This window comes from Ahaetulla prasina, chromosome 1 (assembly GCF_028640845.1).
Source record: "Ahaetulla prasina isolate Xishuangbanna chromosome 1, ASM2864084v1, whole genome shotgun sequence".
Taxonomy (NCBI): domain Eukaryota; kingdom Metazoa; phylum Chordata; class Lepidosauria; order Squamata; family Colubridae; genus Ahaetulla; species Ahaetulla prasina.
The window spans coordinates 350,997,068-351,012,074 of record NC_080539.1 but is presented as its reverse complement, the minus strand read 5'-3'; the positions used below and the strand labels follow the sequence as shown (position 1 = coordinate 351,012,074).

Genomic DNA, 15,007 nt, shown 5'->3' with positions numbered 1-15,007 from the left:
TAGATTAAGCGTAATATTTACAATCCCTGGGCAAACAGGAATGTTTTTGATTTAGAGCCAAAGTAAAGGCACATTTGGCACAAATGCAATCCTTTGCCTTCATAGAAGGGATCTTCAGCAAACAAACTGGTTTGGAAAAGATTTATAGACTAAAGATTATAAAAAGAATTTTACTAGATCAGACTTAAACCTCATGTAGCCTGCTTCTTTTTATCATGGAAGTGGAAACTTTGCAGAAGTTATCTATTCCAAATCCCTAGCAGAATCTGCTAGAAATGTTTCCCAATTGTGGCAGCTTCCAGATCTTGTAAGAACTTCCACAACGGTGTATGGATTTCCACAGTTCTTATTCATTGTCATGCTGACTGCGAACTTTTGGGATTTGAAGTCTGCCTGTCTGAAAAATGCCAAAGTTGGGAAACCACCATAGATCATCTCTGATAAATGACCATCTATGACCATTTTCAAACTTTTTTCATATTGTGAATCTCTTTTGCTATCTTTTGCATTCATCTAGTATGAAAAGACAGAGTGGTTACTTTCCTGGTAAATTGTCATTATCTTCTATAACTTCTATAACCAAAACACCTGAGGGTAGAACAAGAAGCAATGGGTGGAAACTTATCAAGGAGAGAAGCAACTTAGAACTAAGGAGAAATTTCCTGACAGTTAGAAAAATTAATAAGTGGAACGACTTGCCTGCAGAAGTTGTGAATGCTCCAACACTGGAAATTTTTAAGAAAATGTTGGATAACCATCTGTCTGAGATGGTGTAGGGTTTCCTGCCTGGGCAGGGGGTTGGACTAGAAGGCCTCCAAGGTCCCTTCCAACTCTGTTGTTTTTGTTTTTGTTGTTGTTGTTATTAACTTGGTATCATCTACAGCTGAGATATTATTATTAGAAGTAATCAAAAACATTGACATAGAGTAAAGATCTAGTATCCAAAGAATTTTCATTTACAAATGAGCTAGTTATTACTGTGTCTAGAAGAAGCAAAATATATTATGGAAAGGAGAAAATTTGTGAACATTTGTTTGTCCCCTTAAAAACAGGTTTGCTCTAGGCTTCTGTCTCTGAGTTAAAAAACCACACACACCAGTGGTGGGTTTCAAATTTTTTTACTACCGGTTCTGTGGATGTCGCTTGGCTTGGTGGGCATGGCTTGGTAGGTGTGGCAGGGGAAGAATACTGTAAAATCTCCATTTCCACCCCACTCCAGGGGAAGATTACTGCAAAATCCCCATTTCCTCCCAATCAGCTGGGACTTGGGAGGCAGAGAATAGATGGGGGTGGGGCCAGTCAGAATTTTTACTACGAACTACTCAAAATTTCTGCTACCGGTTCTCTAGAACTGGTCAGAACCTGCTGAAACCCACCTCTGACACATACCATCCATGGTGGCTATCAGGATTCATGTATGTTGGCTAGCTGGCTGGAAATTCTGGGAGTTGAAATTCACAAATCTGAAAGTTACCAAGGTTGAGAAATAAATAACATCTATCGGGTTTTCTATCAATCAATCTATTGGATAAAAATAAAACATCTTCTGAAGGTGCCTTTCTGAAATCTTGGTTCTGTTTCATTCGCAGCTCCATATCAATAATCATGGCTAGGAATGGTGGGGTTTATAATCCATTATATCTGGAAAGTGTTAGGACAGGAAAAGTTGTTTTCAAGGAAGGTCAAAGCAATCTATTGTAATAACTTATTAAGAAGTACATATTTTCTAGCAGTTCAAACTTCATAGCAGCCTAAGCTAGCATGAAAGTGCTTGAGGAGAAAACGGGAGGTGAAAGTTTAGATTTTTTCACTGAAACATGACCACTGCAAGAGTCAAGCTTGTAAAAGAACAGCTGCCATATATAATTCCCACTATCAAAAGCCAGCTGTTCCCTCTCATGGCTCTGGCTGACTTGAGAAGCATCTGCATAAATAATGGCAAATGAGCGGCTGCTAAATAAACTTTTACAAAGGATATTTTATTTGTTTAGATAGGCTAGGAGCTCATATCTAAATATTTAACCAGTTATTTTATGATACAAATGTTAGTCCAACTTTTGCACAATGAGCGCAAAAGGAACAACTACAAATGCCATACATACAAAGTCAGTTTCTCCCTAGCCGATACCGCCTACCCATATTTTAGCAGTTAATTATATCTAGTTGTCTGTTTAACCCAAGCAAGGGTAGGAATCCAACAGCCCTTGTGTCTCTACGTTTCTTCCTTCAGCAGTGGTCACTTTTTTATTTCCTCTTGACCGTGGCCTCATATCAGATGTTCCCACAGACTTCAGAGGATAATTAGAACAGCAGAAAAAACAATTGCTACCAACCTGCCTTCCATTGAGGACCTGTATACTGCACGAGTCAAAAAGAGGGCTGTGAAAATATTTATAGACCCCTTGCATCCTGGACATAAACTGTTTCAACTCCTATCTTCAAAACAACGCTATAGAGCACTGCATACCAGAACAACTAGACACAAGAACAGTTTTTTTCCGAAGGCCATCACTATGCTAAACAAGTAATTCCCTCAACACTGTCAAACTATTTACTAATTCTGCACTACTATTAATCTCATCGTTCCCATCTCCTTCTACTTATGACTGTATGACTATAACTTTATTGCTTAAGCAGCTACGACATTCCAAAGAGGAAGCCTACAGAAAAGGTGATAAAATGCTGTACAATCAGGCCAGAAATGCACTAACAAGGGAGATAAGAGCAGCAAAAAGAAGCTACTCTGAAAAGCTAAAGAATCAGTTTTCAGCAAATGAACCAGCAAACATGTGGAAAACTCTTAAAAATATCACCGGCTATGGCAAACCTCCTTCCCAGGCTGAAGGTAATCAACAACTGGCAGATGACCTGAATGAGTTTTACTGCAGGTTTGAAAGGAAACTACAGCCACCTATCTCCACTACCCCCATCTCAGACACACCAACAACAGCCAAGCCTCCTACAACTGACCCCATTTCATTGGGTTCACAACCCCTAGTGATCACAGAAAAGGAAGTGCAGGACCTATTTCACAGACAAAAGCCAGGAAAAGCTCCAGGCCCAGACAAGATAACTCCTTCTTGCTTAAAAGTCTGTGCTGACCAATTGGCCCCCATCTTCACCCATATTTTCAATAAATCACTAGAGATGTGTTATGTTCCTTCTTGCTACAAACGCACTACCATCATCCCAGTGCCCAAGAAGCCCACCATCAAGGAACTGAATGACTACAGACCAGTTGCTTTAACATCTGTAGTCATGAAAACCTTTGAAAGGCTAGTGCTTTCCTACCTGAAAACCATCACGATCCGCTGTTAGACCCTTGCAATTTGCATACCGAGCAAATAGATCAACAGATGATGCTGTTAATATGGCTCTGCACTACATCCTACAACATCTTGAGTCTCCAAAGACCTATGCAAGGGTCCTTTCTGTAGACTTTAGTTCAGCATTCAATACCATCATTCCAGACATTCTTCTAACTAAGCTAAACCAGCTACAGGTACCGGAACAGACTTGTAAGTGGATCACAAGCTTCCTAACAAACAGGAAGCAGCAGGTGAAGCTAAGCAAGATCACATCAAATACCTGTACAATTAGCACAGGGGCCCCCCAAGGCTGTGTGCTCTCCCCACTTCTCTTCTCTCTGTATACCAATGACTGCATCTCCAATGATCCATCTGTTAAGCTACTGAAGTTCGCAGATGACACAACAGTGATTGGTCTCATTCGAGACAATGACGAATCCGCATACAGACGAGAGGTCGAACGATTAGCCTTGTGGTGCAACCAAAACAATCTGGAACTGAACACACTCAAAACCGTAGAAATGGTGGTAGACTTTAGGAAAAACCCTTCCATACTTCCACCTCTCACAATACTTGACAACACAGTATCAACAGTAGAAACCTTCAAATTTCTGGGTTCTATCATATCGCAAGATCTCAAATGGACAGCTAACATCAAAAACATCATTAAAAAAGGACAACAAAGAATGTTCTTTCTGCGCCAACTCAGTAAGCTCAAACTGCCCAAGGAGCTGCTGATCCAATTCTACAGAGGAATTATTGAGTCTGTCATTTGCACCTCTATAACTGTCTGGTTCGGTTCTGCAACCCAACAAGAAAAACAGACTTCAGAGGATAATTAGAACTGCAGAAAAAATAATTGCTACCAACCTGCCTTCCATTGAGGACCTGTATACTGCACGAATCAAGAAGAGGGCCGTGAAAATATTTGCAGATCACTCGCATCCTGGACATAAACTGTTTCAACTCCTACCCTCAAAACGACGCTATAGAGCACTGCACACCAGAACAACTAGACACAAGAACAGTTTTTCCCCGAAGGCCATCACTCTGCTAAACAAATAATTCCCTCAACACTGTCAGACTATTTACTGAATCTGCACTACTATTAATCGTTTCATAGTTCCCATCACCAATCTCTTTCCACTTATGACTGTATGACTATAACTTGTTGCTGGCAATCCTTATGATTTATATTGATATATTGATCATCAATTGTGTTGTAAATGTTGTACCTTGATGAACGTATCTTTTCTTTTATGTACACTGAGAGCATATGCACCAAGACAAATTCCTTGTGTGTCCAATCACATTTGGCCAATAAAAAATTCTATTCTATTCTATTCTATTCTATTCTATTCTATTCTATTCTATTCTATTCTATTCTATTCTATTCTATTCCTTACGATTTATATTGATATTGATAGTTTCCTGATTGCTTATTTGTACCCTATGACTATCATTAAGTGTTTTACCTTATGATTCTTGATGAACGTATCTTTTCTTTTATTTATTTATTTATTATTTATTTTATTAGATTTATAAACTGCCCTTCTCCCGAAGGACTCATTTTATGTACACCGAGAGCATATGCACCAAGACAAATTCCTTGTGTGTCCAGTCACACTTGGCCAATAAAAAATTCTATTCTATTCTGTTCTATTCTATTCTATTCTATTCTATTCTATTCTATTCTGTTCTGTTCTATTCTATTCTGTTCTGTTGATTTTTTCCTGCCTTCCCAAACACTCCTCTCCCTGGATAATCATGTGGCTGATGATTTTTTAAACTTTCTGTGATTTCTCTCTTTCCACATTTCCAGTGCAAATATTTTGCTTCTTGATGCCTTCAAGTAGTCTATGCTTCAGTAAACTTCAGTGGACACATTAATGTTGATTCCTCTCTACAATTTGGAATCCAGTTGCATCTGTGTTATATGGTTGCTCAGTTGCATGACTAATCCAGATCAGATGGTGGCCTCCCATGCCAATATTTCTCCTTAATGAGGCCTGCAGCTACTATTGTAGTTAGTAGTATGATCCAGGTCTGTGGTTGGAGAAATGTCCATTATGTTTCTTTTCATTGTTAATAGCTGTTCATATTCATTGATATGTACCTTGTCTTCTGCCTCAAATGGATGTTCAGTGTCGTTAACAAGAACAGAAGGAAACGCCTAAACAAATGTAAAAGTGCACATTTAGAAACATTATTAAAAATAATAATCAAATCTCCATTTGATTTAAGCTGAATCTCAAGAGCCATGCCTCTCATCCTTCTGAAGGTAAAGAGGACAGAGATCAAATAAAGTTCTTGGACAAATGAGTTTTCCTGCTTGGGAATGATGTGAGACAACATCATGGCCTCTCTAAGCAAGTGTATCTTCAAAAATCTGTCCTCTGCAGCAGGTTTTTATGGAAGTAGAGAATCTATAAATTTTGAAATGAATAAATAAATAAATAAATAAATAAATAAATAAGATTATCGGTCAGCCTCTGTTTCTATATTATTTGATTGCTATGGCTGTCATTGTAATGGGGAGAGTGGGGAGCTGTCCTGGTTGTTGGAGGGGGGGAGGAAGCGAGCTAATGGAGATGTCTTGTCACAAGGAGTGAATTGGAGGAACTTTCCCTCAGTGTTCTCTCTGCAGCTGGGAGGCAAGCCGATAACCCATCAAGGTCAACCATCAGGGCATACCAGAAGGATGGGGCCATCTGAAGCTGCACCCCACATGACCCCCTGGGGGAATGTGGATTGGATAATCCTGACAGGACCCTTGCGGGGAGGAGGATTTTGGGGATGTTTCCTATATGTGATTTCTGCACCTATTGCCTCAGACCTTGCTTTTCTTTAATTGCATTCAGTTCGTACTCAGTAAAAGTACTTTTCTCTATGAAAATGGAGTGGGGTTTTTTCTTTCTTGAGTACTAAAAGGAGGCATAGCTGACATTATCATTCCAGGACTGTACTGTATGACAGATATTCACTTCCAAAGCATAAAAGAGATTTTTAGGTTGTCTCAGTCTTCCTATTCATTCCTTATTTCTCTTCCTGTTTGTACCATCATTTATTAGATAGAAGCCTTGTGTATGAGGCTATGCTTTATTTGTGCTAGCAGTCTCCCCTAAGGAGAAATAAACCAGATTTTCCCATTCCAGTACCCAATAACATTTGGGTGAGCCCTGAGGAAAATAAGATGGAAGACTAGGTCATCCATGGTTTGGTTCCTTCATAGTTCTTTTCTTAGCTTCTTTTCATTTTTGGGGGCACCCATCCTTTGTTACTCTTTCTTTGGGTGGAGAGTATGGCTCTAGATACTTTTACCTACTGTTGGAAATCAAATGATTGAAAGCTTCTTGTGTGTGAAAATGTATGTGTTACGTGTGTCTGTGTTTGTGTGCATGCTGCCTTTCAGTATGCATTGGCACTCCATAAGGTATATATATATATTTATCTGATAGGAAGAGGATTGTATTACCTTTCCACCTCTGAAAAAAAAAAAGATTAGACAGAACCCCAGTACTATAGTCTTTGCAATCCAGACCAAGGATCTCCAACCTTGGTAACTTTAAGCCTGGCGGACTTCAACTTCAAAAATGGTATTTTAACCTGTATATTGTATTGTTGGTTTTATCTTGCCTGTACACCGCCCTGAGTCCTTCGGGAGAAGGGCGGTATAAAAATCAAATAAATAATAATAATAATAATAACTCCCAGAATCCCCCAGCCAGCCAAGCTGGCTGGGGAATTCTGGGAGTTGAAGTCCACCAGGCTTAAAGTTGCCAAGGTTGGAGACCCCTGATCCAGACAATCCTCCCATTTTTTATGATTGAGGAAAGTGAGTGTTATTTATTTAGTAAATTTAATACTCAGTTCATTTATTAGTTCATTCGTTTATTAAATAAAAATTTAATAAAATAAATAAAATAAATGCCATGTCTGGATCTAACTTTCATTCTGTCTCCATGCAGGATCAGCAATGTGGGGATCCCAGGTCTGTGGGCCTTCCACATTGGCAGCACCTCCCCATTGGATAACGTGGTCCCAGCTGCAGTGGGCGGGAAGCTTTCTCCTTCTCCAAGAAACCCAGAGAGCAGCTCTGTTTATCACAGTGCCTTGGAGTCTGAGTACCCTGACTTAACCCTTGATTATGCGGATCCCTTCTATGATGGGACTGAGGATGACTTTGAGTACTTGCCTGTAAGCCCCACTAAGCTGGCTCCTGAAATGGGGGCCAGTGCTGGACCAAATCTCCATGATGAATTAGATCATAGCAAGCTGAGGCCTTCTGGTGCTGAACGGGATTTAGAACTGGAATCTGCCTTTCATTACCCAGCATCTAGACATCCTCCCTCTTTCTCTGTCCTGGATTCTATCTCCTTATACCCAGTAGAGGAAGCACCATCTGCACCATCTTCTGAAGAAGGGACTCTATCCTCATCTACGGTATATGAGAGCCCAATTGAGGCGGTCACTGCCACCTTGCTGGGACGCTCTGGCAGTGAAGATGCCCTACTGCCTCAAGAAGATAAGAGAAGGTTAGACACAGAGCCCTTTCCTGTCTACCCAGAAGGTGAAGTTATCCTTGAAAGCTTCCCAGATCATGCTCCTCCCTTCAGCCCCAGGAGACGGGTCATTGGTATAAATGAGGATGTTAGTTTCAACCCGGATGGTAAGTTCACAAGACTTCCTAATAACCTAGTCCTCATGAACTTCTGATCTCTAAATCATGTTTGAAACTACTGCTAATGCTGCACGAAGTTCAAAGTGGTGACTGTTACCTTCAAAACCTCTCAGGGCTTGAGTATCCTAGGCCCGTGATGGCAAACCTATGGCATGTGTGCCACAGGTGGCACACGGAGCCCTCTCTGTAGGCACGCAAGCTGTCACCCAGCTCAGCTCCACCACGCATGCATGCGCGCCTCCCACCAGCAGTTGATTTTCTGGTCTCTGGTGCAGGGGTGGGGCGCATGCAGGAGACGCGCATGCATGCGTGGGGCCTATGGGTCGGCCCCCCCATGGCACATTTTTGGTCCCAGGAGGCTTCAGGGAGGCCTACTAGGCCTAAAATGGGCCATGGGGGGTTGTGCGCACATGTGCAGAGGGAGCGTGGGGGGGGTCATGCACGCATGCACGGGGGGGCAGGGCGCACACAGGGACATTGCATTATGGGTGTGGGCACACGCATGTGCCCCCCCCCAGCGGTCTCCCCGCTTTTGGCACACGACGGCAAAAAGGTTAGCCATCACTGTCTCAGGCCATTGATCCTTGGGGCCATGGTAGCTCAGGCTGGTAAGAAGCCTGTTATTAGAACACAGCAGCCTGCAATTACTGCAGGTTCAAGCCCGGCCCAAGGTTGACTCAGCCTTCCATCCTTTATAAGGTAGGTAAAATGAGGACCCAGATTGTTGGGGGGGCAATAAGTTGACTTTCTAAAAATATACAAATAGAATGAGACTATTGCCTTACACACTGTAAGCTGCCCTGAGTCTTCGGAGAAGGGCGGGATATAAATGTAAATAAAAAAAAAATCCTTGGCACAGTATGATTTGAAATAACTATTGTTCTTACTATGTTTATGGTTTTAACCGTGTTATTGTATATTAGGGATATAAGCTACCTAGATCACTCATGACTGAAGTGATCTAGGAGACCAGGAAAATACACAAATGAACAAACATGCAAACTTCTAGGAAGCCCTGATTGCTGACAAGAGTAGCAGCCCATGGGGACATAGAACAAGCCAGGTTGTTGATATTTAACATGTTGGCTGTTGAAAATTATTCATTTAGAGAGAGAGGAGGTTGATTATAACCCTTTGCATCGTGAAATATGACACCCAGCAGCTGGGAAATGCTGCAGCACAAATACCGTATATACTCGAGTATAAGCCGATCCGAATATAAGCCGAGGCACCTAATTTTACCACAAAAACTGGGAAAAACTATTGACTCGAGTATAAGCCGAGGGTGGGAAATGAGGCAGCTACTGGTCAATGTAAAAAATAAAGATAGAGCCAAGTAAAATAACATGAATATTTATTTGAACGAAAAACAATAAAAGTGCAAAAGGGGGAAGGAGGATTCCCAGCTTTAGAAAATTTAGAACTACGCCACCTTTGGTATGACCTGAGCATAGCTCATAAAATTATCTGCTACAATGTACTTCCTATCAATGACTACTTCAGCTTCAACCACAACAATACACGAGAACACAATAGATTCAAACTTAAAGTGAACCTCTCAATCTAGATTGCAGAAAATGTGACTTCAGTAACAGAGTTGTTAATGCCTGGAATGTGCTACCTGACTCTGGTCTCTTCCCAAAATCCCCAAAGCCTTAACCAAAGACTATCTAGTATTGACCTCACCCCATTCCTAAGAGGTCTGTAAGGGGCGTGCATAAGAGCACCAGCGTGCCTACCGTCCCTGTCCTAATGTTCCCTTTAGTTGTATTCCTTTTATGTATTCAATTCATGCTTATATTTATATAATTATTTAATATGTATTTGACAAAATAAAATGAATGAATGAATGAATAGAATAGAATAGAATAGAATTTTTATTGGCTAAGTGTGATTGGACACACAAGGAATGAATGAATGAATGAATGAATGAGTGAGTGAGTTACTTCAACAACATTGTCTCACAGAAATTGACAATACAACTGCAAGCATGAAAATGAGTCCTCCTTTAGCTTCCAAGGGACCAGGGTGCCTCTGAAGGTCAGTGCTCTAAGCACTAAGAACCCAGCACAAATCTAAGCCTGTATGCACACCAATAGTGAAAATACCCTGCACAGTGTCTCTTGGCAGAAGGTTAATTTTCATAGGCGTTGGGGTGGCTCTTTTTTTTTTTTGGCAGGCCAATAAGGATCTCTAATATCATTAAACCCAAGTGTGAGGAAAAAGACAGCAGCTAAAATGTTAAGGCCAGTTGTGTGACCTTCTCCAATACAGTTGGCCTGGCTGTTTGCCAAAACTTAAAACACCCTCCCATCCCCCTCCTGCTAAAGCTTCTTTCTTAAAACAATTGTGGTCTTTGCCTTTCATGTCGCTCAACCTTTCACCTGCCAGGTTCCTAGCCCTTCACCCTTGACCCACTGCTGTGTTTGCTTAGCATTGTGCCAATCGACTTTAGAAGTCTGTGTGTGTGTGTGTGTGTGTGAGAGAGAGAGAGAGAGAGAGGGAGGGAGTGCAAAAGGGGGAAGGAGGATTCCCAGCTCTAAACAAAGGAAATCCCGGAATGCCAGCGCGAAGGCGGTGCTCGTTCCTCCTCCCTTGCTCAAAAGCCCCAATAACCTTCACCAGCAAGGCAGACCCCCACGGGAAGGAAGGGGCAGGCTGACTCACGAGCATCTGGCTGAAGAGCAGCTGCTCCAGGTCGCCCAGCACGGTGAAGCACGGAGGAGAAGAAAGAATGAAAGAAGGGAGGAACGGCCCTCCTTTCTCTCTCTCTCTCTTCCAGCGCCACGGAACAGAAGGGGACTAGGGCGCACACACGCCCAGCTTCTGAAGCACGGAGGAGAAGAAAGAATGAAAGAAGGAGGAACGGCCCTCCTTTCTCTCTCTCTCTCCAACGGGAAAACGCCTTCGCTATGGGGAGAGGAGGGAGGGAGGGAGGAGGTTGGCTTGCTTATTCAACCCTTCCGGCTAGCCATCCAGCCCTTCCCAGGAGAAGGCGAGGAGTTTTGGGCGGCGACCTTTTTGCTAAGCGGCAGCTGCTGCCCCAACACCACCAGTTGGGGCGGGAGCCGGGTGAGCTGCAGTAACTCCCGCCAGGCTATGCATTGGCGCGGGGAAGCCCTGGCGGTGCAGTCCTTCTCGGCTGGGGAGGGGAGGGGTTTCCCCCCCTCTTCTCTCTCCCGTTGCGCCTGAACATCTGCCTAGCAACAATGCGACAGGGAGAACCTTTTTCTACTGGTTGAGCTTGGCCAGGCTTGCTCTGAGTTGCTGCATTGTTTGTTCACCGGGCGTCTCAATTTACCAGAAAGCGGGCGAGTTTGAGGTCCAGGCGGGATGGCGCTGCGCTCTGCGCCGCCGCGAGCCACCCAAAGGCCAGAAGAAAGGTCATTCCGCCGGATAATGGGCGAAGGCTCCTTCCTCTCCCGGAAGGCCTTACCCATGCTGCTGGCGAGCGGCTGGGCTGCAACCCCGCCGCCCCGCTCCTTCCTCAGCCTCCCGGGGCTCGCGCTCTGCAACCGCCAAGCTCAGGCGGCAGCTCCCATCAGCACTCGCCTGCGCGGTCGGGCAGGAGGTCGGGCTCGCTCCGTGGCGGTGGTGGCGGCGGCGGCAGCGCCACCACCGCCACAGGCGAGCCGACTCCTCCTGCCGAATCGCGCGTGCGAGTGCTGATGGGGAGCTGCGAGTCGGCCTGAGCTTGGCGGCTGCTAGGCGAGCCCGGGAGGCTGAGGAAGGAGGCGGCGGCGGGGTTGCAGCCCAGCCGGGCTCGCACAGCATGGGTAAGGCGGGAGAGGAAGGAGCCTTCGCTCCATTACTCGATGGAATGACCTTTTCTTCTGGCCTTTGGGGTGGCTCTCGCGAAGCTCGCGCGATGAAACCCTCCTCCCTCAGCCGAGAAGGCTGGCGGCTCCCCTGCCCAGCCCTCTCACTGCACCACCAGGGCTTCCAGCGCCAATGCACAGTCCGCCAAGTTTGCGCCGTCCGCCCACCAGACACGGGAATGGGGGCGGCCTGGGGCGACAAATCCCGCGAGACCTCGGCGGGCCGCTCCCGTCCCTCCATGGGAGTCCGTTCGGTACCCCTCCTGTGCGGGGTTCGAGGCGTAGACTCGAGTATAAGCCGAGGGGACGTTTTTCAGCACAAAAAACGTGCTGAAAAACTCGGCTTATACTCGAGTATATACGGTAGTCATATTCCAGTCTTAATGCACTAATATCATCCTCTATATTGCAATAGCACTTAGCAATAGCTATGGCTATATAGGTTAGACTTATATAACCACTTCACAGTGCTTTTACAGCCTTCTCTAAGTGGTTTACAGAATTAGCATATTGCCCCCAACAATCTTCATTTTACCGACCTTGGAAGGATGGAAGGCTGAGTCAGCCTTGAGCCAGTCAGGATCAAACTCTTGGCAGTGGGAATACAGAATTAGTCTGCAATACTGCATTCTAACCACTGTGCCAAAATGGCTCTATATGCAATCTGTTCACTGACGTACTGCAGTTAACTCCTTTTTTCACCCTATAGGCCATGGGTGTCAAACTCCTGATGTCACACTGCTGTCATGTGAGGTATTGAGATGTTTTTTCCCCATTGCGGAGCTGGGGAGGGCGTGGCCTGTACATGATACATCCGGTCTGTGGGCCACCAGTTTGACACTCCTGGCTAGGTTTCGCTCTCCAGATGATTGATGGGAGATGATGTGACTGTTCAAATGGTGGCTTACCAAACAACAACTCCCCCCACCTCAGTAAGCCTCCAGCTTTTAATGCCAGCTGAATTTAAGCATTGGGAGTGCCAAGCATTTAGCAGGCTATGTGTCGTGTCCCACTCCTCCGCTGACGGCCGGGTCAGGGAAGTCCGAATCAGGCATGCCTCTGCAGCTCTGCCACAGTCCTAGCAAAGTTCTCAAGGCAGGCAGGAGACCAGGAAGTGACTTCAGCAATGTAAGGTAGACTTTGCCTGACTCAGAGAATGTCAGAAAGCAGATCCTTTATATAGGCCATGGGGTGTGGCTCCATGACTCAGCACTTATCCAGGCCTGCCCCTCCCTTCCTTCTGTTGACGCCGCCTATCAATTCTCCTGAGCGTTCGCTCCAGGCTCCAGCTGTTGGTAATTGACCTTCCTCAGGCTCACATGCTGTGGGGAGGGAGGGTCTGTTGCTTTGCGTGGGCATGGAGCCAGGGCTGGGGGCTGGAGGCACTTCTTCTTCCTCGGTCTGTCTGGGCATGGTGCCAGGGCTGGGGGCTGGAGGCACTTCTTCTTCCTCGGCCTGTCTGGGCATGGTGCCAGGGCTGGGGCCTGGAGGCATGCCAGGACATTCCTCAGCGTTCGGGAGGAGATAAGAAGGGCCCGGCTGCAGGGAAAGCGAACGAGACACAACACTATGCTTTTTGCTGTTGGATTATCTATGAATAATGCAGATTTCTATTTAGCAAAGATTCTCCCCAAGGAGATCACTCTCAGTCCAATGAAATCCTGAAGCATGGAGAAAATAAATCTGTGCATGGGTCAACACAGCTTTGACACTTCCTTTAGGTCACCATTAACAATAGTCCCGGGCCACATGCTTTTGATTTGTAATGATCTGTTAATCTGTTGAATAAACAGGCCACTGGGCAAGGTCATTTGCTGGCATAACATCAGATGATGTCCTGCTTTACATTTCAGTCTCAGGCTAAACAATGTTGCTGTATAAGTCCTATCCTGGGGCTTAGATGCTGTAAGGGAGTAGATGAGGGGTGGGGACGGGAACAGGCTTAAAGCCTAACCCCTTAAAGCAGGGGTCACTAACCTTTCGAACCTCAGGGACCACTAAATTCATAATTTTAAATCCCACAGACCACTAATATGATTTATTTATTTATTTAATTAATTAAACTTTTATACCGCCCTTCTCCCGAAGGACTCAGGGCGGTGTACAGCCTACATTAAAACAGTTAATATACACATTAAAATAACAATTAAAAAACTTATTCAATAAAAGGCCGAAATTAAAACCGTCCAATTGACCATATAAAATACCCAATAAAATTACAATTAAAAATTTAAAATTAAAATTTAGAATTTAAAAATCAGGCCAGTCCCGCTTGGATAAATAAATAAGTTTTCAGTTCCCGGCGAAAGGTCCGAAGGTCAGGCAATTGGCGTAAACCGGGGGGAAGTTCGTTCCAGAGAGTAGGTGCTCCCACAGAAGGCCCTTCCCTGGGGCCGCCAGCCGACACTGCTTGGCGGACGGCACCCTGAGAAGACCCTCTCTGTGAGGCGCGGGTCAGTGGGAGGCATGTGGAAACAGCAGGCGGTCCCGTAAGTACCCGGGCCCTAAGCCATGGAGCGCTTTGAAGGTGGTAACCAAAACCTTGAAGCGCACCCGGAAGACCATAGGTACCCAGTGCAGACTGCGCAGGAGTGGTGTTACCCAGGAGCAACGTGGTGCTCCCTCAATCACCCGCGCAGCTGCATTCTGGACTAACTGAAGTCTCTGAGTGCACTTCAGGGGTAGCCCCATGTGAGAGCATTGCAATAATCCAGGCGAGTGGCGAGGCATGGTGACCGTGCATAAGGCATCCCGGTCAAGAAAGGCGCAACTGGCGGACCAGGCGAACCTGGTAAAAGCTCTCCTGGAGCGGCCGTCAAGTGATCTTCAAGCGACAGCCGTCCATCCAGGAGAGCGCCCAAGTTGCGCACCCTTTCCGTTGGGGCCAGTGACTGCCCCAACAGTCAGCAGCGGTTGCAGCTGACTGTACCGGGATGCCGGCATCCACAGCCACTCCGTCTTGGATGGATTGAGTCTGAGTCTGTTTCTCCCCATCCAGACCCGTCGGCCTCCAGGCAACGGGACAGCACTTGACAGCTTCGCTGGGGTGGCCTGGGGTGGAAAAGTACAGCTGAGTATCATCAGCGTACAGATGATAACTCACCCCAAAGCCACTGATGACCTCGGCTTCATGTAGATGTTGAACAGGAGGCGAGAGAATCGACCCTGAGGCACCCACAAGTGAGGCGCCTCGGCGATCT

The 15,007-nt window shown here is 45.3% G+C and overlaps 1 protein-coding gene across 2 annotated transcripts in view; it reads left to right on the top strand.

Annotated features, from left to right (window-relative positions):
• NID2 (nidogen 2) overlaps window positions 1-15,007 on the top strand; it is a 91,271-nt gene that overhangs the window by 26,527 nt on the left and 49,737 nt on the right. For both annotated transcript variants that reach the window (XM_058163062.1, XM_058163061.1), the window contains exon 4: window positions 7,277-7,977. In XM_058163062.1, the coding sequence (XP_058019045.1) occupies window positions 7,277-7,977 (701 nt within the window). The remainder of the gene's footprint in view (window positions 1-7,276; window positions 7,978-15,007) is intronic.